We start from the raw sequence: 24,463 nt of genomic DNA, 5'->3' as shown, positions 1-24,463 counted from the left end.
AGGAGGAGGAGGAGGAGGAGGAGAAGGAGGAGGAGGAGGAGGAGGAGGAGGAGGAGGAGGAAGAGGAAGAGAAAGAGAGATGAAAGATAATGGAGACATGAACACCACTTAATGTTGAAGAAACGTAGATAACAAAGCTTGGTACTAAACAAGCTAAAGCAAACATAACGCAATAAAAATTCCAGTGCCGCTCTTTTCTTAATTCGTAAAAGTATATTATCAAAACAGTTTGTACTTTGCTTCTTTTTTGTTACATTCATCACCTTCTACTTGTTGAAAACGTTGAAATTGTAAAGGCGGACCTTTACGGATTTCTGATTCGTCAATTTGTTCGATAAGGATTAATGAGTATTATTAAATATAAGTAGGGTTTTAGTTGGAGTTTTATAGTAGCAAACCCTCTGAACTAATGCAATTTTCACTATCCGAAGTTAGAAACTAACTCCCTCTTGAAGGGGACACAAACCGTACCATGATCTTTCCCAATCAATAATTTTATTTATAACTTATTTTTAACTAAATTTTATAAAACAATTTAATGTGACAGAAATTCTTGTGAAGAAAAATGCCCGCCAAACAGGAAAAGAAAAACGTAGTTCCGTCGAGATATATCGTATAGTTTCAAAGTCGAATCTGAGAGCTGTCATTTTGTAAATTTTTGATGTCTAGTGCCACAATGATCTGAAAACCATTTACTTTCTCTTTTTTACCTTTCCATGTTATCAAGGTAGAATGTTAACGGTTTTAGGAACAAGAACAATGACTTCCAAAGTCGTATAACTTACTCTGAATTATGTTCTACAATAAAATGCTCATTATTCAGACCTAGTATAGTTCCTAGGGCTAAACCATTCCGAGATTAATGAACCTATATGAAGGGGTGAGGTGGGGTGGGGGTAATGGCACTGCTACTGATATCAAGAGCAATTATAGTAGAAAATGAAGGTAGATTACTTGGTTTAATCATCTTTGAACGGGAATTAAAGTAATAATAATAAATTGATAATAATAAAAATAAAAAGATAGATTTATCGATTAACTGGATCACCACATGCTTTGAAATTAAAAAAAAAATCTGCGGTCTCTCACATTTTTGTCAACAGTAAATTCCTTTGTAGAAGATAGGAATACAATAAAATGGTATTACATATAACCTTAGCCCCGAACAATTAAAAGCGGAGAATATGGATAATAGAGTGCGCAAATGCAAACACGATAAGGTTTGCTTATGTAGTTGGATTTAAGCACATTCTGTTTTACTGTACATATCCTCTGTACCAAAGTCTGTCGCTATCGTTTATGTATAGCATAATATTTCATTGTGTAACAATATCAGTCAGTATAGTAGCTAAAGCCTAGTGCTAAGATGGCTATAACCTAGTGCTAAGATAGCTATAGGCTAGTGCTAATATGGCTATTGCCTAGTGCTTAGATGGCTATAGCCTAGTGTTAAGATGGCTATCAGCTCCTCGTCTATTGTCACACAGTGAACGATTATTTGCATCTCCCCTGTGTTAGTATTCCACGCTTGTGTTAACTCTACGGTTTCTGGTATAAATTGTATAAAGTTGGTTCTTTGGAGGGGGGTTGAGCCGCACATTAAGTGTTACTGTAATATTAACTTCATTTAAATAATCTACTTTCTGATGAATTGTACAGCAATGACCATATGTTATATCACAAAATATCACATTTTTTTTAATCCATGAACAGTGTATACAACTGCGATTCATGTTTCTCTGTTTTTACAAACTTAAACGGCATGGATGTGATGCTCTGTGCAGAGTAAAGGTTAAACACGTTTCTACCATACAGCTGCATGTGTATGACATTCTATACTGTACAATACTCTACCGCAGAAACTAAGATAGTTGAGATTATACCGGACAAAATACTTGGAGGAGGACGGGTGGGGTGGCTGATATACTTCATCCATCTGTCAAACAGGAATAACAATCACAAAAGTCACGGTAATCATCCCAAGATGTTGTTCATTTCATTTTTATCATTATAAAGGAAAGTATAAAGACGGTGATTTTTGGTCACATGCATGTTCCTTGTTTCTAAAACTCTTTAAATGGATTAAAAAGGTAGTTGACGATGATCGCTTACAAAACAGCAGATGATTTCTTAAACGTGACCTGACCTGTGACAGTACAACACTTTGTTTAACAGAACATGAGTGCAGTTAGTGCAGCAATAAATATAATTAAAACGTGCACGCAACCGCATAGGCTCCTTTACACTCTTATCCAATGGCATATGGATCATCGTGCTTTAAGCATATCGCATTCAGGGATGACCTCCACAGTTAAGGATATCTACTGACAGTCGATATAATTACAACTTTTAAGGCAGTCCCCGTTACCGTTTTTGATGATACCGTCGTTGCATGTTATTTTAATAAACAAAGCACTCTTTAACGTGTTGTTTATTGCTTAAAAAAAGGTAGCAAAACATACAAGACATAGATTAAGGTCGAAAAATTGTTATATATATTAATGCACATTACAATACACATACACATACATATAACGTTACAATGAATATGTTAATTCTCTGTGTTAAGTCCATTTATGATCCCGGAAGCAAGGATTGTGTTTCTAAAATTTCGAAAGCCATTTTCTCGCACACCGAGGTTACAGCATATGTTTTACTTTCGAGACATGTCTTTTATGAGCGTCCCAAAGTGAGACAGAGTTAATATGTAAGTGAAATTTGTATATTATCTATGAAGTTGAGTGTTATTAAAAGTTGTTAAGCTTTCTCCGTGATTGTATGTATGTATGTATGTAAGTATATGTGATCTTCCCGCAAGCAGGAACTCGCGAAAGAAGCCATGGAGGCTTATAGACTCGCAAGCTGACCGAAGCCAATCTCTCGGCACACATCCATTTAACGTCCATGTCGGGAAGTTGTTATTGAACAACACCCTTGCCAGACGACACACCTTGCTGTCGGCGGGGAATCGAACCGGGGATCTCATGACTGGGAGACGCCGGCGTTAACCACTAGGCTATACACTCCGCCATTGTAAATGTAGTTAAAAAACAACTATATATATTGTAGGTTTTGAAAGAATAATAACCCCAGTCTAGAAAGATTAATGACCCCAGTCCATCACAAAAGCAATAATTCTCCAAAAAAAAGCTGACTAGAGACTCAAGAGGCAGTAGCAGGTCTATGTATAGACAAGGTTATACATTAAAGGATGTCGCAATGTTCGATATCTTGTCTGTAAGGTTTTACTTCACGAAACTTTAGGTAAATTTATATTTCCTTCATATATATATTATTAGACTAACAGGAACCACGGCCTTCCATATGTTTATTTAGTTTCCATTGGCTGCTTGAAGTATACAATCTGAAATATTTATGTCATGACTGATATCATGAACAAGAAGAAAACACGATGCGTGCTTGTATTTTAAATGTTTAAATATGATTGCACACAGAATATACAGCGCTAATCAGTGACGACTTTGAATTAGAATGACAAAGGGATGCTGTACGATGGATTGAGTCAACATGATACCTGAGAAAGATGGAGAACTGCTGATACTCCTATATCTAGTAAAATCAACACAAATGACCTAAGGACAGTATCATACCAAACTGACAAGTACTTTACATGTGTTAACGATCTCAAATGTAACACCAGGAAATGGTGGAACATATTCATACATCACTTACTATAGTATAGGGAATGCTGATCTACGGACATTTCTGGCTCAAGTTCAAGGTTAGATGGATTAAAGAATTGCAGAGACTCATTGGTGATGATCTTTCCAGCATATTTTCTTTACTTTTTCTTGTCTTTTCTTGTTTCTTTACTTGTCGACTGAAATTTAATTGCTACCTTGAATCCTGATATACTCTTATCGACAGTCTGGTATTTTTTTACAAACTCATGCCTTATCACCTGCGTGATGAAAGACATGTAAGAGACACATTCGAACTCTTTACCGAGAATGCGACTACAGAAAGAAATCCATGGAGAATGGACTGCTATGGATAAAGTCCATGTTTCTACAACAACTAATCTGTTTTTGGAAGGCATTTTCATTTTTCTTTCAAGCATTACTTAATTTGAACAATATTGGTGTTTTCGGGCACTTCTACAGTTATAACCTTTCTCCTCGGGTGATAATTCACTACACATTAAATTCCAAAGAGTGAGAATTCTACGATGATCTCTCTTTAGAGAAGTAAAAGTAATGTTACATACAGGTACAACTGATGAAAATTACGTTCACATCTTGAGTTCTTCAGGTAATGTGGGGGTTTTTTTCCGCCTTTTACCACAATTCTAAATTAGTGTTTAGTAGACTTTTAAAATATACTTCAAAAAAGAGGTGAACCTCTTGTTAAGGTAACACGTTCAAGATAACGTAGTACAAGGCGTTACCAGCACTAGCTCAGAAACCTTACACTATGCTTTTGTAACATATATTTTATGTCCCCTATTCCCTAGAGTTTAACATTCAAAATGAAAATGCCGTTCTTACCCTGCTTCCAAACCGTGCCTGTATACTCATCAAATATTAAGACAATTAGCTCAATGCACTCTTCTCTGTCTGAACAGGGAATAAGAGCAGGATTCGTCTTTTGGTATCGTCAAAAAGAGTTAATATGTTCTCGATATATGTATTTCGAATCATTATAGTTGTTTCATGTTTGCTGTTCTGAAGGATTAAGCTTTACTTATTACTGGGTATATTTTTTACATAATGGAAGGAAATTGAGTTTTAAAGAAACGACAAGAACTGGCGATGAATTAAATACTTTTTTTGACTCATAACTGATCTTTCGGAAGATGAAACAATTGTGAAAACATTTGGAGTCATTGAAATTTCAGGTGACGATACACTTTTGGTGAAAACTGGTGTCGACTATTTATATAATTCAAATCGTAATGAGATGGAAAGTCAAGAACAGTGAAAAAAAACTTCCTGCCTCCACCGGGGTTCGAACCTGGGCCTCCGGCTTTATATACGGACACCCTAAACACTAGCTTATGGACGCTGATTGTATGTCCAGAGGTTGGAAACCGATAAGGAGGACGTAATACCACTGTAGACGTTTGTCACCTGTATCGAACAATACTAGTTCTGTTTTTGGTCACATATTTGCCTTACTCTAGAGATGCTACATGATTCTAACCAACTCGAAATCATTTGTGATTCCTAAAGCCGGATCTCGAAAGAGATACTTTGAACAGACTTTAAATAAATAAAGAACAATACACCAGAAACATTCCACGTACCTCACGACCGGTTTCGTCCTTTTGGGACTCAACAGGCAAAGGTATATAGGAATCGAACCCCGGATCTTGTGCCACAGACCGAAGTCCGTACCACTCGACCACAGTGATTCTACTGGTGTGTGAATGTGTATAATTTGGCTTTGTATAACTGTCATTATTACCCAAGTGTTATTATTGTACAGAGTGCACCCCTGGTGCTTTGAATATGACAATTTACACAGAATAATCACTCTTTATAGGCAAGCCAAGCCGTAAAAAGAAATGAATGTGTAGCAAGTGGTATGACTGATATATAGTAAATAAATAAAGAACAACACACCAGAAAAATTCCACTTCACGACCGGTTTCGTCCTTTTGGGACTCATCATGCGAAGGTATATAGGAATCGAACACCGGATCTTGTGCCACAGACCAAAGTCCGTACCAGTCGACCGCAGTGATTCTACTGGTTTGTGAATGCGTTTAAACTGGCTATGTATAACTGTCAATGAGGGCGTATTACCTAAGTGTTATGATTGTACAGAGTGCACTCCTGGTGCCTTTGAATCTGACAACTTACACAAGATAACCACTCTTATAGGCAAGCCAAGCAGTAAATAAGAAATGAATGTGTGTGTGTGGGGGGTATAAAGGGGGGGGGGTAATTGGCACCAGATACTATACTGTTTGGGCTCCGACTTGATTCCTAGAACACGTTAACTGTATTATTTTACAGGTATGAAGCTATGTCACTCTGCTGGAAATTGGATCAATAATCTTTCTTAAGCCTCAACGAACTTAGTAAGCTCTTACAAGAAACTAACGATATGAAACTGAAGTGGCAACAACCAATCAACTGCCGTGTGTTGGAAGAAATATGTACGAGTCTTAGTTAGAAATACTCCCATGATACGGCAGATCATGCTAGAACGAAGTATTAAACAAATATTGTTTTCTTGTTGTAGTATAAACTTTCATACAAGGAACCTATGAGAGAATCAGTAAGGAATCAGTTTATGAGAGACGATTGTAAATGGTATTAGGTTCTATGAACATTCAGTACCTACATAACTTGTAAACTAATTATCAGCGAAGATATCAACGGCAATTATTCGGAAGGGAAACTATCCCGCCACTTCCCATGATAATTGTGTTTAATTTGTTTTCAAAGCATGTACATGGGAAACCTATACAGCGGGTCAAAACGTCCTACTACGTTACAATCTAATATGCTGATTAACATTTACTGTGGTCAGATAGAGATATGATATACTTGGCGGTGATTACTATTGGATGTGGGAAATAGTTCGACTTTAGAAGCCCTTGCTCCTACCTCCTCATTAATTTGCTAAGACTAAAAGAAGGAAAAGATGGCCGCTGTTGTCATGTATGACGAGAGGGTTCAGGGAATACAGTGGTCTGGCCCGCGCAAAAATAAAGAACAGCATAAGAAAGATGACAAGGAATCCTATGACGTAATTATAACCTAGCCTGGTAATTATATATGGAGGCTTACACTGTGATACGTTTTTGACTTAAAAACGAGGTCAATATATGCATTACACGATTGTGTTGTAATATATTCATCTTTAAACAAAATTGCACAATGATGTACAAGGAAAGGCGTACACAGAAATTTATTCGTTAATTCAACCTTTATATTACTTTAGCTTTGAATATCATCTAAGCTTGATGAATGGACGAAAAATAGTGCTCCTGTTAACAGAAAATGAGGGTAAAATTACGGTAGCCACCAAAACGATATACAATGTACACGACAGAGAACGTATAGAAATGTATAATAAAAAAGTATCTTACTGTTTATAATAATGACTTTTTGGTCCAAGGAATGGATAAATTTACAACACTAGCTGTAACAAGAAAATATGAAGTTAAAATTTATCTAATAAGAAACCTATGGGTTAATGGGTAACTTATATGGAGGAAATTAGTAGTATGGTTAGCACAGTGGGGTTGTTTTGTTCCATAACTTTCAATTCATTAACTCTGTTAATGTTGTCCATAGTGATATGAATATATCAGAAACTGTTGAGGTTGTTTATATCAAGGGAATGAAGAAAGGGTAGTTTTCTTATAACCAATGAAAGATCAAAGTTGCATGAATTGTTATAAAGTCTTTCATCTTTACGCTCAACATATAAAGTATACTAATAATAATATATTACTGAGAAAACACCAATTGATACCAATGATAAAATCCTAATCTACTATCCTGCATGATAACTATCTAATTGCGGAGGTAAACCCTGCTGTAGTCAATAATGACTGCCGATATGAACATATTTGACACCCAGTTCTACTCTACAGGTGCTGGTCAATAATGACTGACGATAAGAGCATATGCGACACCCTGTTATACTCTACACAACATGGCATATGTGGTCTGCTTAGGTAGGTCCCGTGACTTCAGGGAAATCTTGAAGTTTCGTAGCGGTTACCAATCGCCAGTATTATAACCTAGGCACACTCAGTTCACATTCCAGCATGGTAGATTTGTTCTGCATAGGTAAGTTGAGCGGTATCAAGGGCTCTCATAGGTAAATACGTCGTAGGTATCGGTATCTCATAAGAACTGTCCGTGATTAATTTTTCAAATATCTGTTAAGGGATAATAAGGGACTTTTGCAAGACACTATCAACAAATAAATGCTAAATATATATTAAACGTTGCCTGAACTGAACTTCTTTACATTAAAGGTACAATCAAATCAATAGAAATCATAAATAAGTTAGATATGAATATTTATGGGAATCTCAACACAACAGAAAAGAAAGCCCATACCAAGCGTAGTCAACAATGTATCTTACAATACATTATGTCGTTGTTACACCCAAGTGTGGATTTATACATCGTCTGACATACCACATATATTTAAAATAAATATTCAGTGAGGCCACATTAAGCTGGTAATATGAGAAATCTGTATAACTACAACTATCGGTTATCGATTTTTATTATACACTGCCTAAGGTTAGGCTACATATTCAGTTACATCGTTATCCTTGCACGTGACATAGCACATCGTAATGGTCGACATAGGACCTTTATTGTGAATAAAATGCCGCTTAATTTCATGTGGCAGTTTCCTTTGTCAAACCATAACATTTTACGAATTCTACTACTCGTTTCAATATTGGGTTAGTTGTCAGAATGATTTAACTGGGTTGTTATCGATACGTAATGGTGACTGATATCTGTTCTAAGATGAGTAATATATTACTTACAGCTACGAATGTTCCCCTCAGATGATGAATGGAAGGTCGAAGAGATGAGTTATGCTTCCAGCAATCAAACAAGATTTTATCTCTGCAGATGATTAAGAAATCAATTCAAATAGTGAAGCAGCAGATGCAGTGTACTATTTTATATGTTTCAATGTACATGTGAAGTACAATAAGTGTTATACTAATAAACACATTTAATAAGTTTTACTTTCATGATTACTGTCTTGTAAGTTTTCCCACTGGAAATCGTAAGGCTATTATTTGGTTAAAATAAAGGACTCTTCCAACGATTTACATATCAATGAGTATTACATTGCTCTAATTAAAGTGACCATGGAAACACTCATTTGGATGAAAGTACCTGAAACAAATAAGTCAGCCCTCCATGAAACACTAAATTCATTTATGGTCACCTAAGTAAGCACATAAATACTCCACTATTACTCTATCATATTACAAAATTTTAATCCAACTAAAAATCGCATACACTGTGAGATAGTTGCACAACCTACAATAATTGCTGTAAAATACAGAATTAATTACACACCGACTTTAACTTATATTGAATGCGGTAACTTCGACACTCATAGAATGAAAGGGTAATTTAAAGACTGACTTCTTACTTTATCTGCCAGTACTTCTCCGGCCAGGGTACTGATGGCGTGATCGCCTCATCGTCAAGCCTAACTTCCTTGTCCACAGGAAACGGTGGGCTTCCTAAGAGATGTGCGAGTGTAGAAATATCGAAACAGGTATATGTATATGTATATCCAACTTGCGTATGGAGGGAACACCAAGGTTATCACGTCTTTCAGACAGTTGTACACCTGGGTGTCTGTCATAACTATTGTCAAATTCAATCCTTGCCTTCTTGCATTCACTCTACTTATACATGATACTACCAATTGTTATAAATGCAGTAATTAATTTCAGACATCATAGTCTTACATGATGCTCATGTCTCTGCTTCTAATAAAATAACCTTATAAAGATAAGAGCAGAGAAAATGTGCAATATTATAATTTGGTACTGGATTGCATTCGACGGTATTTCATGAACAATATATCTAGGTGTCTCTATAGATAATTATAATAAGTTGATTTTCTTTATAGAATATTTACATGTTTCTTCCGCGTTCAAATTACTGTAAAATATTTGAGCAAATCCACTTGACTCAGAATTAAGTAAAACTCAAAAACTTGAGTTATCTGTGATGTACTTATTTTATTGGAGATAAATATATTCAATAAAATTCAATTTACTAATCAAATGTGAAACATGAAACTTTTTAATTGACAACTTCTGTATTTTTCTGTTATAATAAGCAACGTACTTTTTTATTGAACACTTTATTATGAGCTACAATGATTTGTTTATTATCAATTTTTTTTACCAGCTGACATAATCTCCCATATTACTACTGCTGTAGACCACACGTCACTGGTTTCTGTATAATGATTCGACAGTAACATTTCAGGTGGAAATTGATTCAAAGTTACCGTAGGAACCTGAAAAAGAAAAAGGAGTTTACAACTATAAAAGTTTATTGTATTAATTTAATAATGTTACATTCAGGTTATACTCATCCAAAATTGTACACTTGGGTTAATAAAATCACAACTGATTTTTGTTTTCAAAGTCGAAATGATGGTAAGTTACGTTGGAAAATTATGCAATTGGGCTATGGGATGTCATTCAATATAGGGAGGTTTTGATTAAGAATAAAACAGTGATTTGCATATGGAGTATATTTAACTTTAATATTTAAAACAGTTTAGAATAGTCCATGTATGAGATTTTAGTATATTGAGCTTTCCATTCAAATAATAATAACAATGTACTTCTATAATGAAATCCACCAAATATGCAAAAACTTAGCGAAAAACGAGCGATTCAGCTAAAGTATTGTGTGTTTTTCTTAGTTGAACTTAATAACGTTGTACATCTTAGACTCCTCTATCAATTACAAAAGACACCTCTTCTGATGATAAAGACCGTACAAGTAACTAAGTAAATAAATATATATAATTATTAGACACGAAGAACAGGGTCATACCTCGATTAATGATTGAGTTATTTACCTGTGCTTTCTTAAGAGCAGCTATTTTTGGTGCATCACCGGCCAGACAGAAGTCAAACAATTTTACCTGCCCTTCCTTGGTTAGTAAAACCTTTTTGGTTGTTAAGCCAGGGTGAAGGAACTGACAGAATATAAAAACCAATAAGTTAAGCAGTTTTTAAATAATTAAGTGGTCTCGAGTTTGAATGAAAGCTTCGTTTGTTTAAAAATAAGTTCGATGCGAATAGCAACTAAACAATAAACAACAATATTTAGCATATAACCCATTTACATTTCTTACCCCGAATGTTTTAAGGATGTCCATTCCTTCCAACACTCCCGCTACGTGTTTGATGACGTCAGGAACTGACAATGAACTACAACAATAGTAGTCTCCTTTATCTTTAGTATCACGTGACAAGACGCTATGCAGATTTTCACAGTTGAGATGCTCACTTATAAGGAACAGTTTACCTAAAACAAAAGAAGAAATCAAAGATGGAGTTCAACAAACAAATCTCCATAAATAATAAAATTTCATTGAATATGATTCTAATCGAGATGAAAACTGACTAGCTTAATTATCAATTCGAATTAATATCCATGTTAATAAAATCCCTCCGGGCATGATTAACTCCTGTTCGGACAATATATAATGACTCTTGACTTAATCAGAAGATCTTGTCGACTCCAGACTGTCCATGAGATCCTTATCTTCCTTTACTGTCAATCATCACACCCGATGAGGGACGGGTGGAGCTAAATCATAACCCAAAAATGTTAGTTTTAATGAAAACGAATCGATTCGATTCACATTCCATCTTTTCTTATTATTACTTTTTTAAAGCATGTAAAGGACAAACTCACTGCTTTGGATAGATATTGCCTCAATCTTCGCTAGATGGCTCGATGCTGGCAACTCGAGACATTTTCTGATGAAAGCCTCCCAATGAATATTTTTCTTTCTAATGAGCTTTTCTGAAAATATGACAGAAAAGGGTCAGCAATAAATTAAAGCGTGTTAACATGTATATATCAAACTGTTGCTCACAAGGTCACTTAATATAAGTTATATATTTAAATGATATAAATATGATTGACGATATCAATCTCTGACTCCGGCGTTGACATCAGCCTTGGATTATAGATATTGAATATTGAATGTTATCACTAACCTAGCATTGTTGTTATTACAACACACTTATTGGTCTCCCCAGTAAGGTTAACAGATCCCATCCATCTTTGGTAGATTTTTCCCATTTTAATATTCATGATGATGGAAATATCTTTCTCACTCAACATCCGGGTATTGTTTCCTGCAATCGCATCTGCTGTAGAATAGTAATCTGCCAATAAATAAAAAGATTTGTAAAGGAAATAAACATCACAAATACATATCGTTTCCTTTAGTAATTAAGACCGACGCTTTCTGGTGTATGTCAAATTTAACAAAAGTAGCTGTCTAATATGATTATACTTTATGCTTTTCTTTGGGAGGACATTTATAAAATATACTAACCTATAAACCGTTCATACGTAATTTCTCAGTTTCTTAATTATTATAACTTTATGTTACCGGCACTCTAATCGTACTCTGTTACACGTACTCTGGGCTTTACTTACGGTGTGTAATAAATGTTTTAGTTTCGTAAATGCCTTCATTGATTCATTCCTTAAAATTTAGATTTATTTTGAGTAAACTTACTAGGTTCACTTCCTTCAGAATGGTGCGAGTTCTGCGAGTTGTCCTCGTCAACAGGTATCTCTGGCAATTCTTTCCTTCTACAGAAATAAACGACGAAAAGAGCTCGGACATTCCGTGATAATTCATACCAAGGGATATTAGTAACATTATACACCTTGTTGATACTTAAAAGTAAAATATTTCAATGCAAGTTATTTGTCAGTTTCGAAATCAAAATAATTTAAGCATTCAAATGTAAACTCAATTCCAAAGCGTCAAGGTTTTGCTAGACTAAATTGATAAAGCTTACCTTCGTCCTTTTCGATTGACTGTAAATGAAGTAAATATTTTGTTAAATTCATTTTCTATAATTGTGTTCGTTTTCATTAAAGTATTACAAGGTAATAAATACTTTAATATATATAACATTTTGAAGCTAAATATATATATAACTCCGTCAAAATACAATAGTTAGTAAACATATCTTTGTTTTAATGATTGAATATACTGAGTATTAAGTTATGCATGTGAATGTCATTACAGCAACATTAAATGATAACAATGAAATACAGAACATATTATGTTGTTATATTCAACAATGATTGTAGTACTAACAAGAAGACTGTACGGCTAAATTTATTAATGTCTCCTATAAATTTGTCATATATTAAAATGGTTTTAGCATGACAGTAATATACCAGTTCGTAATATTATTATGTTATTCAATATGGAACCTATACAAGGTATTATATTATGTAAAATAAAATGTTTCCAAATATCAGTAAATTATCTTTACTTTTGTAACTTGATCAAACCTGAAGATTTTTGTAAAACAAAACACCTTTATAGTTTAAACTGTTTCCATAGTTTTATAGTATTCAGTTCAAATGCGTTTGCAACACTTATACCTACATTTAAACTTCCTGACTGTGAAACAAGCACAAACTAACAGGCAACTGGCAATGGACCCGACAACACCAGCCACAATCACCCAAATGTTTTCTAAATCTCTTTTTGGTATCGTTTGTACAGTTGCTGTAAGAAACAAGCAAAGAGTGTGTTCGTCTTTGAGATGTGAGAGATCAGACTTCCATCCATGACTACAAAATATGAACGTGGTGGCTTGTTGATTAACAAATAAATGTTACTCATTAACACACGTACGGCTTCTTTACGTAAAACCTGAATTTGGAAGGGTGCACAGTAACGAAATGATACGTAACATCTACTTTTCTATCACAAATCGATACACCGTCATATCGAGTTTTAAAATTGGTTCCCAGAGAGAAGCCATTGTCAAGGGAAAGTTCAAAGTCTACAGTCAATATCGCTCAATACATTATGCCTAATATGCAATCCCCAATATACAATAAGTACATAATGCCCAATGCCCAACAGTCAATGCACAATACACCCATTTGAATCAGTCAGCATTTGGAATTAGAAAATGAATTTTGCTCTATTTAATGTAATCCCTATTGGCATTTCAAGAAATATAGACGTCATCTGATATTTATTCTAGGGTAGGAGGTATATACAATGACATTATATTGAATTTGTGTTTTGCTAAAGTAGACTAGGAAAATCAGTTATATTCTAACATTGATATCAAAGTTTAGTTCAAAATTTAGTAGTTACGTTAAACAATACATAATGTGTTTTATCATTATAGATGGCGCAGTTTCACGCTATTGTCCATGCAGCAAACTTCTCGACTATTCTAGGGTAGGAGGTATATACAATGACATTATATTGAATTTTTGTTTTGCTAAAGTAGACTAGGAAAATAAGTTATATTCTAACATTGATATCAAAGTTTAGTTCAAAATTTAGTAGTTACGTTAAACAATACATAATGTGTTTTATCATCATAGATGGCGCAGTTTCACTCTATTGTCCATGCAGCAAACTCCTCGACTGTACTGGGATCTAAGAATACGTTGTGGATTCAATGATCAAAATGCACACAAATACAGGGATTCGAGGGAAACAAGCTTAATTATCATCGACGAGATCGCATTACAATTTGTATTAATTTCAGAGAATTGCAATACTATTCAAAGACAATTCCCAGCAAACACAAAACGTTACCCTAAAAAAATTCACAGAGCCTCTAAAATATGTTTTTATAACGTTCAATGTGGTGTTATAAAAACGTCGGCATAACGTTTTTATGAGATATTAATGTTATATTAATAATATATATATGTTTTAACGAAAAAATGTTTGAAATAATATCCTGAAAACGTTTACGTTACATATTCATTACACCACAAATAACGTTATCAATACAAAAGACGAAACGTTTGCTGGGAAGACTAGAAAACACAAGTCATCATGAGCATGTTACTGTTTCAGGTATACAGTACTAATATGATAAATATATATTTGTCGATCCTTAGTGACATAGCTATGAACGTGACAGAAGTTTTGATGTTGAAAATACGTATTCACTAGAAATGTTTTTCTTTCTCGACATAGCACACAATCGTTTAAAATTATTTTTGACATGTGGAACTCCTTCGCAGGCAGTTGATCTACTTTCATTACTTTCATTAAGAAAACCCTGTCATTAGATCCAAATGACGTCACCAAGCGCAATGCCACCACGGATTACATTTACAACGATAACATATATACATAACATATGTACATGACATACACACATAACACATATTCATAACGTATACACATAATATACACAGCATACCTCAAACGGATGACGACCAAAAAGTTTGGCACGTATCAAGCGTAAGTATTATTAACAGAGTAAGCTAGCAGTTAAATATCTTAAACTAAAGTAGAGCAGTCAAGTTTCGATGTTTGTGTTAATTACTAACTTACCGCGATCCACACAGAGATTACAGTCATTACAAAGTGTTGTACCACAGTAAAAGCGGGGCAGTACTGATAAATTTGATAAATCGGTAGAGTGTGCTATAAGGATTACAGTAAGAACTGAGGATATGTGTTATCCCAGCAAATCCATTCGTAGCCCGATCCAGTTTTTACTGCGGTACAAAACAATAAGATCTACAGTAGATACTGTGTTCTTCGTGTGTATCGTGTCAACGTACCGGTCTTATTAGGTTCAACAGGCAGTTGTCGAAGTGACATTGTCGAAGCCACAGCTGAAGCATGATGTGCTCTGACTACATCCGGGAAGATTCTCGAGTTATCATTATCATTGTTTTCATGGAAACCATACTTACGAGCATAATTAAAGTATTAAAATACACCATTATTAAAAACTAACTCTCTAAATATAAATGGTTTGTACGTAATGAGTGTAATCGTGCATTTACAAGTACGATAATCCAACATGCTACCGCTTTGTAACAAGTTTACGAGTATATGGTTGAATAAGGCAGAAATACCAAGGCTCGTTTACACAATGGAGGTCACGTCGTCAGCCATTTTGGGTGGTATGTTCTTTTTCACATCGATAGAGCGGGAGGGGGTTGGTAAGTACTTATCAATCAAATAGCGTTTAACGGCATTCTTTACAAATACCATATATTGATATTAGTCTCTTTGTGGTTGTGGTTGACTTATTCAGCCAGCAATACAGATCTACTGCCAAGTTTATGTATACCATCAGATACCTGTGCTGCGAAATATGCCTGGTTGTATCAATGTATCAAGCAACATATTGACTCTCAATTTTAATGCAGCGCCTATTTATTGTTTTTGGGGCAGACTACTAAAAATACTTGCATAATATATTTTCTTGAAAGAAGATTAACTAGAAGATCTCAGACTGATATGTAACATAATTTTATCAATTATTGATGCCAAAGTTCTCAATCGCTTGTGATTAATTTTGGTATCTTCCTCAATATGGGATTTATTTGCTAGCAGGTGACCATTATTTCATATCGTCATAGGAAAGCTCTGTCATTAGACTCCCTCTCACGTTGTTAGGTTTGCTTCGACAATGGTAACACATACATATACGTCCATATTATCACAGAAAAACGTAATAACGCATATAAAATTTCCCAAGGTAACTCACAAATTGTATATACCTTATGCGCTCATGATTTAAACGTTACCCTCCCCCGATCTAACGAGAAACCGGTGGCCTGCGACGAATCAAGGGTTTTAAAAGGAAGGGTGTAACCCTGATATCGTTACAGCCGACGTCAGTGTTGGAGTGCGTGGTGTCTGGGATTCGTCCTCATGGAAATTAAAATGATACAAGTAAATAAGGTCTTTAAGTAATAAGTCAAATCGCAAGATTGTGTTTATATCATAATTGAATAGTATATAAGTGCTTAAGAATGGTTGTAAATGGGGCACAACCACTTCCTCTGAATACGCGCCTGGATGGTTCCGTACCTGGTAAGGTAAATTGTAACAAAACTTACGGACCATTACTGTTACTAGGTCAAACACTGCAAGGATCACAGTGTCATCAAAAGCAGTTTCCGTTAAGACGACATCGATTCTTGCTCTTGAAGAAAACGTTATTTACATTTTAATACAAGAGGCGTCATTTCAATTGTTTTAGAGATAACCTATCATAGGTCAACTCAATAAAAGCTAACAAAAAGTAGATTATGCCTTAACATGAATAAGCTCCAAAATTTGAATTATTTCGTGGCTTCATAACCGATACCTCAAACGCTGTTAGCTTCTTGAAGGATAATTCTGATATGCTGTAGACAGTTCAACAACACTACATTCAGCTCAAACCGTATTTCTTCTAACACATTTACATTTTTGAAAAAGGACCTTTTACATAACGGAAGCTAATCAATTAATGTAGCTAAACCACTTAAAATGGCACAATACATTAGTTCCCCAGATGCAACACAAAATGTCAATAGTAATACAAAAGCATTGTAAAGCCGCAAGGCTAAATGACGTTGAGTATCGTCTCAGTTGTTTATATTAAGTGCTACGAATATGTTTCAGTTTATTTATTAGAATTTATGATGGGTTAACATTTTTTTTAAAGGGTGTACTTAGGATTTGATGTTATCATCACTTTGGCTTCAAAAGAGCATGAAATAGATTTATCATATATTAGAAATGACTGTCTTGAGAAATCGCAAACGTTATAGAAACATTTCTAGCACTGTACATTTTCATTTCGTCTTCTACTTTGAGATATTAAGACTCAAATTCTGCCTAAAGTAATAGATTAAAAAGAAAGTTATCGAAACGAAGAATCGCTCATTAAAGAGTATACTAGCCAACTTCTTGGCCTTTGTCTAAACCATATACCATAATGTGTTGTTAACGACCTTTTTTCGATCCTTACACTAACTTGACACTTTCATTTTCACGTTTATTAGCTAGTTTGGAGGATTAAACTAAGTTAAACACTCTTAAAAGATTTTCGAGCGTGTAAACATGATCACGCGCACTTCAGTTTTTTAGACAATGAAACGTTTCACAACAGTTGTTCCATTCTTCACATTATGGATGTTTAGTCTAAACCGGAATATGCGAGTTGAATGTAAATCAAATGGTTATTCTGCAGCTACATGGCCGAATAGTTTCTATTTCCCAATGGAGTAGTCATTGAGGGTGATTTCTTTCATAGATAGCATCTCAATATCACGGATGTATTCTGGAGAGTTTAGATGAATCTCGTACAAGTGTACGTGATTACAATATTGTATTGGCCATGCTAATTGTCAGCAATGAAATGTTTCATGCTCTCTTGAGGGCAATTTTTCAGTGCATACAGTGCAAAGAAATACAGGGGCGGACCCAAGAAGATATAAAGGAAGTTGGTGGCTGACTCTTCATGTAGGGATATCTAGCCCCCCCCCCCCTCAAAACGCCCCTTTCTGGATCTGCACCTGTATTATCAGATTTCAGAAGGTATAAGTATTATACTTACGCTGGACCGGCGATAAGATTGTTGGGTTAGATGTTGCTGGTCGACCTATTCCATTATACGCTTTACATCTGTATCGGCCCTCGTGGGCGTCAATGATCTCGTCAAATGTGAACTTCCAAATTGCAGTGAATCTTGTCTTGCTTTCAGGAACAGTGGAACTGCGTAAAGTAGCCCACTCACCATTAATTACCTTCTGTAGAGACATTTCCGCCAATGGATTGGAATAACTTGCACACTCAACGATGAAACTGCCATTTGATGTGAACATATTGGAAGGAGAGGTGAGCATTTTCACTGCCGTGTCAACTGTACGAAGGCAATAACATTTTATATATCATAAAATATATGAAGACTTAACTAAATCTGTAGATTTTCATCCAAATCAGTGTGGTTACATTAAAATGTAACTATCAAAGGTTGTCATCAACCAATATAATTTTTGACACTCACAATATTTGAAGTTTTGTCTTGCTTTTCACATCCAGGGGTGATTTTGGAAATGGATTATATGTTCGTCTTGTTTCTTTTATTGTAAAGGGCCACTTAGGTTTTGATTGTGGTGATATTTCTTACTAAATGATAAGAACAATGTTGTTGAGAAGGTTTGTTGGCAGGAAAACATCAGCTCTTTTCATAAACTGTTTCATGGTATGTTGGTTGCTTGTAACAGGGCTGACTTTTGAGAAGTTACAATGTAAGGCGCTTTAGGATGCAGACACGTAAACTGGGAGCATCCACCCCCCCCCCCCACACAACCCCCGAACAACATTAGGGTTTAGCTTCCCCCCCCCCCATCACAGCAACAGAGTATTACAACAAATTCTTAGAACTATAAAGTCGGAAATCTTCAACATCTTTTCATGTTTGCAAAATATAGCTCAAGTTTGCACCTTTGCCCAGACTTATATATTAATAATCCATACATAGTAATTATACATTAATTTCGTCCACTCTTTCCAATGTCGCCTCATGCTGTGGCGCGCTTCAGACAATATTTACCCTTCACACTGAACTAAATGAACACCATCCATCAAATGTTTGTTGCTCTGGCCAGTTATTGATTAGATAATAAGGTTAACTTTAAGGAAATAATCATTTCGAAAAATGCTACGAGAAATAATGTAATGATTTGCTTCAGCTGGTGATTCCATAATGTTATTGTCTTACGTTCACTATAAAGGATAACATGATCGAATGGAATTATTGAGCTGCATTATATATAGTTCAATATCGTAGGAACCCTTCGCAAGACTGAACGGTCTCTTGTACACTACACTTCACTTCACTACTCCAATCTTCATTGCGCTACAAGTGGAGATTTTGAACAGAGACTATAAAGTGACTTATAAAACTCACATGTGATGTTCAACAGTACGGCATCATAGACAACATTTCCAACACCATTGCTCGCTCTGCATTTGTACAAGCCATAATGATTCCTTGTGATGTTAGCAATCCAGACATGCCGCTTTACTGTAAACTCTGACACGTTTCCTATAAAGGTACTATTCCATTCAGGTAAGTCTATCCTTCTCAATGGACTCTCTAATACAACGTTTGGTATGGGATTACCTTCTCCTGTACATATAATCAATGCGTCTGTGAATTCCCGTAATATACAGGTGACCTTTGAACACATGACAGCACTATCGACAGAAGCAGTGACCGTCGGTTCATCTGTCAAGATAGAAAAAATAGAAAAAATAGCTGTTCATGTTATATCGTCAGTAGAAGCATTTTATCTGCTGACAAATGAAACCATTCATCTTTATAGTAACAGATCCATTGCACACATAACGAGCAATATTGACACATTATTGTTCTACTTAGGATGACACAACATAGAAGCCAAAACATCTACAAAGAGGAAATATGTCATTTTTAAATCAGCAAAGTTTTACCCTAATTATTAAAATCATACTTATATAGCACGCTTCCCTTTTGCCAATGATAGGCGAAATTTTATTCCAGCTGAAATATGTTCTTCATATTTACAACATGTCTTCTGAAACAAAACAACGATGGAAATTTTGGAATACTTTTCAGACTTTCTTGATTAAATTCTGTCCGCTGAGATGCTTACGATTATTTCCACCTTTTAATGGACGCATTTTGCATTGATCGATAAGCATCCACACAACGTAGTTTGTAACTTACAGGAAACATTCAAAGAAGATGAAACCGAGAGATGCAATCCATTTTGAACTTCACAAATGAGTGATTTGTCGTTGTAAACCCGATGACTAGTCAGATCTACCATATCACAATATTTATAATCCGAGATTGTTTGGACAGAAGCTTTTTGCTTAATTTTATAAAAAATGCTTGTATCAACCCTCCACGTCATCAGAGGTTCCATGGTAGATTCCACACAACATAATGCGTGTATGACATCTCCTTCGACAGTGTCACTGCTCACATTGAACAAATCAGGCTGCCCTGTAAGAAAATATAATAAAATATATAATCCAGTTTGTTAAAACGTTTTTAAAAATATAATGTCCTACCTAAAATTTTCATTATTGCTCTCTTGATATGTTACTGCATTTAATTTGCATATTCGTAAAATTAAATACGGGAAGTTATGATTCGAATTAAGGTAGTTAGTTATTAAATTATTTATTTAATTTGTTGAAATCTTACCTTGCACTCGAAGCAGCATCATCCCTTCTTCGGCATTTCCAGTATAATAATACGTAGTGTATGAGTAAATTCCATTATTCTCTAGTGACGCATTTGATATCTTCAATATAAGTGCCGATTTCCCTTTCAATTCTGCATAAAATGGTCCATTAGTTGCTTTAAAATCATTTGTTTCATCGATCCTTAGAAGTTGTCCGTCATCTTTTTCAAAGACCACAAAGCTGACCTGGCGTGTAGTACTCATAGGCCATTCGATTTCAATGTCACCATTAATCAAGACAGTATGCACCGATAATCCTGTATGATGATAAATTAAACTACCATAGTAATTAAATCAAAGAGTATGTTTCATAACTATATCTTAAAATCATGTTTCAATGGATTAGGAATGTATTCCGTACAAGATCTCTTAAGAATATGCCAAGTGTATATGACAAGTCTACTAAGAACTTTAATTTGAAAACTTAGTATCTGGGACTTTCTTTCATTCTTACATATAATCTTTAGATGATATACTTTTAGGTAAATAAGCAGTTGGAGAAACTAATTTTGTCATTACACTTAGTTATTAAACGTGTACAATCCTATATTATGTTACAAATTTCTATTTAAGACATATAGAAATCATAACACTTTTCAAAATTACGACATTTATTGCCAAATGTAATTGTTTAATGAACTAATGTATCGCCAGAGAAAGTTTAATTATTAAAATGATGATCTTCAATCATTGCTAGTATACTTAAAATACATGAAAAAATCCAAGCATCTATGCAAGAGCTATGCTAATAATAAACTTCCTTAATCATTAAACACTTTGCGTTGCCCTTTAATACTAAAATGAATTTTTTAATGAAACATTACAAAACCATGAATCATTAAGGTAACTTACTGGTATTTCAAATGCATTCTTTGTCTATTATATGTTCACTTTAGTCTTTGACAGTTAAGATATTTTCGAGTGTTTTCTCCGTGACGTAATAATAATAATATGACTTAACTAGCATTGTTTTACATATTAAACATATGAAGGTAAACTTAGACATTCCAATTGTTGACGACATTACACAGAGACAGAGTGACATTCCCCTAAAACCCTAGTCTTCAAACCGGGAATCCCAACTTTTAGGGTCGCATTTTTTTTTTTTTTTTTTAGAAATTCGAAAGAATTGTTTGTGTGAAAAGAAAAGGGAAAGGTCTTATGCAAGAATTGCAAATAGTACAAAGTAGCACATACTTCAAAAGTGGAAGAGTATAAAACTCATTTTGTAACTAGGACCATGTATCTTATGAACATTTCTCAAAAGAGAAGAGGTACCTTCTTCCCCTAGAACCCTTCCTAATGTTTGGGGTCAATAAAGGAAATGTTATTTGTATACACGGGCCCTAATACAACAGTAGACCAAGTTTTAACTTAAATCTAAACAATCACCTTTATTTTCTTTCACTTTGTTCATCCCAAGAACGTAATAATATGGATGGAGTGTGTTTCTCCTTTATGACGATGTCAGGGTTGCATTTGGTGTTCAGAATATTATATTTAAACACGTGAATTGCAGTTTGTTTCTAGTTGTTGTTGTTGTTGTTCTGTATTGTTTTTTTCCTTAATATTGACTGCACACAAATACGAGATAAACTCGAGTTTAAAGATTAAATAACATTAACAAGTTGTAAATCTTTGTAATCCTGCAACATATAGATACAATGTTATTTTGTGAAATACTTTTCTACTTCCCTTTATCTCTTAATGTCAATGATATGGCCTACTACTACAAAGGATTAAAAAAATAATATTGATGATTTATAAAGCGCAGACATATCCACCGATAACGGTGCTCAAGGCGCATCACAAAATTATAAAGTGCCTTGCCCAAGGACACAACGTAATGAGCTGGCCAGGACTCGGAACCAGCAAACGTTAGATCACAGGTCCAATGTCTTAACCACTTGACCATAACGCTCTCAGAAGAGAAGTAAATACATAACAAAAATATTTCTTTCATTTACTTAAAAACTGTCGTATTTCTATTGTTTTAAAATAAAAAGCCATGGAAAGAATCGAATAGAAACACTTACCTAGCCCTGTGTTCGCTAGAGCACAACACAAGCTTATTAGGACAAACCTTCTTATCGCCATTTTTGCTCTTGATTCTTTTGACGTTAACCCTGTCCGTTCTGTGTACTCGAGTTTTTATGTTGATTCTGCCAATCATGCGATGAAAGTAAGCAATTAATTATTAAAGATATCAAGTTTTATAGATCACTCATGAAAATGAATGAGTTTTTAAGTGTGATGAGACACGTTTCTGTAAAGTTTAACTACTATGTGAAAGACATAAAGTTACAAAGGTTTATAAATTAGGTTGACATTCTTTGTTTTCTTCCAAGGTAAAAGTACTTTAATTTTCTTTAAAGTACTTTAAATTGTTTAAATGACGTATAAGATAAGGGTTACTTTACGTATAAAGTTCATTCGTTATAGTTTCGTTGTAAAATCTACAATCTACAAAGCTGTTAACTTATTCCAAGGTAAGACACAAAAAAACTGGGCGAATGGACAAGATGTCTATGAAGATGAGCCATGCCTGCGAGATAAAGTAAAGAGGGTACGGTACCGTTTGATTCCAGTTCACACCTCTCTCTAAATTACGCCAATTCGTCATGCCGAGAACGAGGAAAGACCCTTTTCGGTACATCATGTTCAGGGACGTCATGTTAGAATCGCATGTTAATGAACTGGCACTAAATGGTTGGTACATCAACTACTGTTCATGTCCCACAGTCGTGCATCAGTATTACTACTTTGTGTTCGTAACACGGTTACATGGGTAACATGAAATGAACTACGTAGTTACTGTAACAGCTATGAGGGTGAGCGCTAACCACACTACCCTAACAGTTTCATCGAAGCTTTCATACGAGTGCACCATACAGCGTGGTTCATGCCAGGATAATAAAGTCCAACATCGAGAAAGTCAACAAGAACAAACCATTACGTCCACATTCGAACAAAGCTTCTCTCTCTTGAATAATAAGGATAGTTAGAAGATATGAATTAATTGCTCTCCAGTTAGAAGTTCATTTCAAATCAAGGAATCGAGATAGTATCAGAAATGCTTAAAAATAATCGTTTTGAACATTCGTATGATGATATAAGGTAAATTTGCGATAGTAAGGGCATCAATGTTATTTCCAAGGAGAGCGTTGCTAAATTACAATAAATCATCTCTCCTCCCTTTAAGTCCTACCTATGACAATACTCCTGCTTTCTTTAAGAATGTGGTATAGTCATCACCTATGGCCCTGTTAAATCATGAGGTATAAAGTCCACGAATCAAAAAGCTGATCTTTTAAGTCTCAATTATCTACCAAAATTTCTCGTCTCAAAAATACTCTAAAGCAGTGGTCCACGGTATGCGGACGGTTCTCTCTCGTCCGTACAAAAAGGGGTAACCTAATATTATTAATGTTCGCCTGTTCTTATATGCAATGAAATTCGCTTGGGTGAAAATATATTTAGGTGATATCGATAATGCATGAAAAGTCTTTTTCAATCTGTCATTGTAAGGTTACGGTGGTACTTATCTTTTTCGTTCTAACTTTAAGGGTACTGATTTGGTCTCTTTTTTCTATGGTGTAAACTTTCAGCTTCAGTGCCTTCTGATTATTTTCAAAATCATTTGAAACAACAGCTTGGTTCATATTGAGAATGCAACGGTCTTAAATGGA

The 24,463-nt window shown here is 34.8% G+C and overlaps 1 protein-coding gene across 2 annotated transcripts; it reads right to left on the bottom strand.

The window, feature by feature from the left end:
• Positions 1-41: 41 nt before the first annotated feature.
• Positions 42-22,916, bottom strand: LOC139977854 (high affinity nerve growth factor receptor-like). 2 transcript variants are annotated; one of them, XM_071987542.1, is made up of 16 exons: positions 22,811-22,916; positions 20,735-21,031; positions 20,249-20,530; positions 19,448-19,768; positions 18,092-18,397; positions 13,147-13,269; positions 12,545-12,563; positions 12,256-12,332; positions 11,726-11,896; positions 11,418-11,528; positions 10,852-11,024; positions 10,573-10,692; positions 9,885-9,999; positions 9,115-9,208; positions 8,492-8,573; positions 42-7,864 (listed from the first exon to the last, which is right to left on the bottom strand). In XM_071987542.1, the coding sequence occupies exons 1-16, from the start codon at positions 22,869-22,871 to the stop codon at positions 7,739-7,741; spliced, it is 2,478 nt and encodes an 825-aa protein (XP_071843643.1). In that variant the 5' UTR covers positions 22,872-22,916; the 3' UTR covers positions 42-7,738. The 2 variants fall into 2 exon arrangements, with proteins under 2 accessions (XP_071843643.1, XP_071843644.1); XM_071987543.1 differs by lacking the exon at positions 13,147-13,269.
• Between the last annotated feature and the right edge of the window lie 1,547 nt (positions 22,917-24,463).

This window comes from Apostichopus japonicus, chromosome 12, assembly GCF_037975245.1.
Source record: "Apostichopus japonicus isolate 1M-3 chromosome 12, ASM3797524v1, whole genome shotgun sequence".
Lineage (NCBI taxonomy): Eukaryota > Metazoa > Echinodermata > Holothuroidea > Aspidochirotida > Stichopodidae > Apostichopus > Apostichopus japonicus.
Note: the sequence above shows the minus strand (reverse complement) of the source record. Positions and strands in the feature narration are given on the sequence as shown.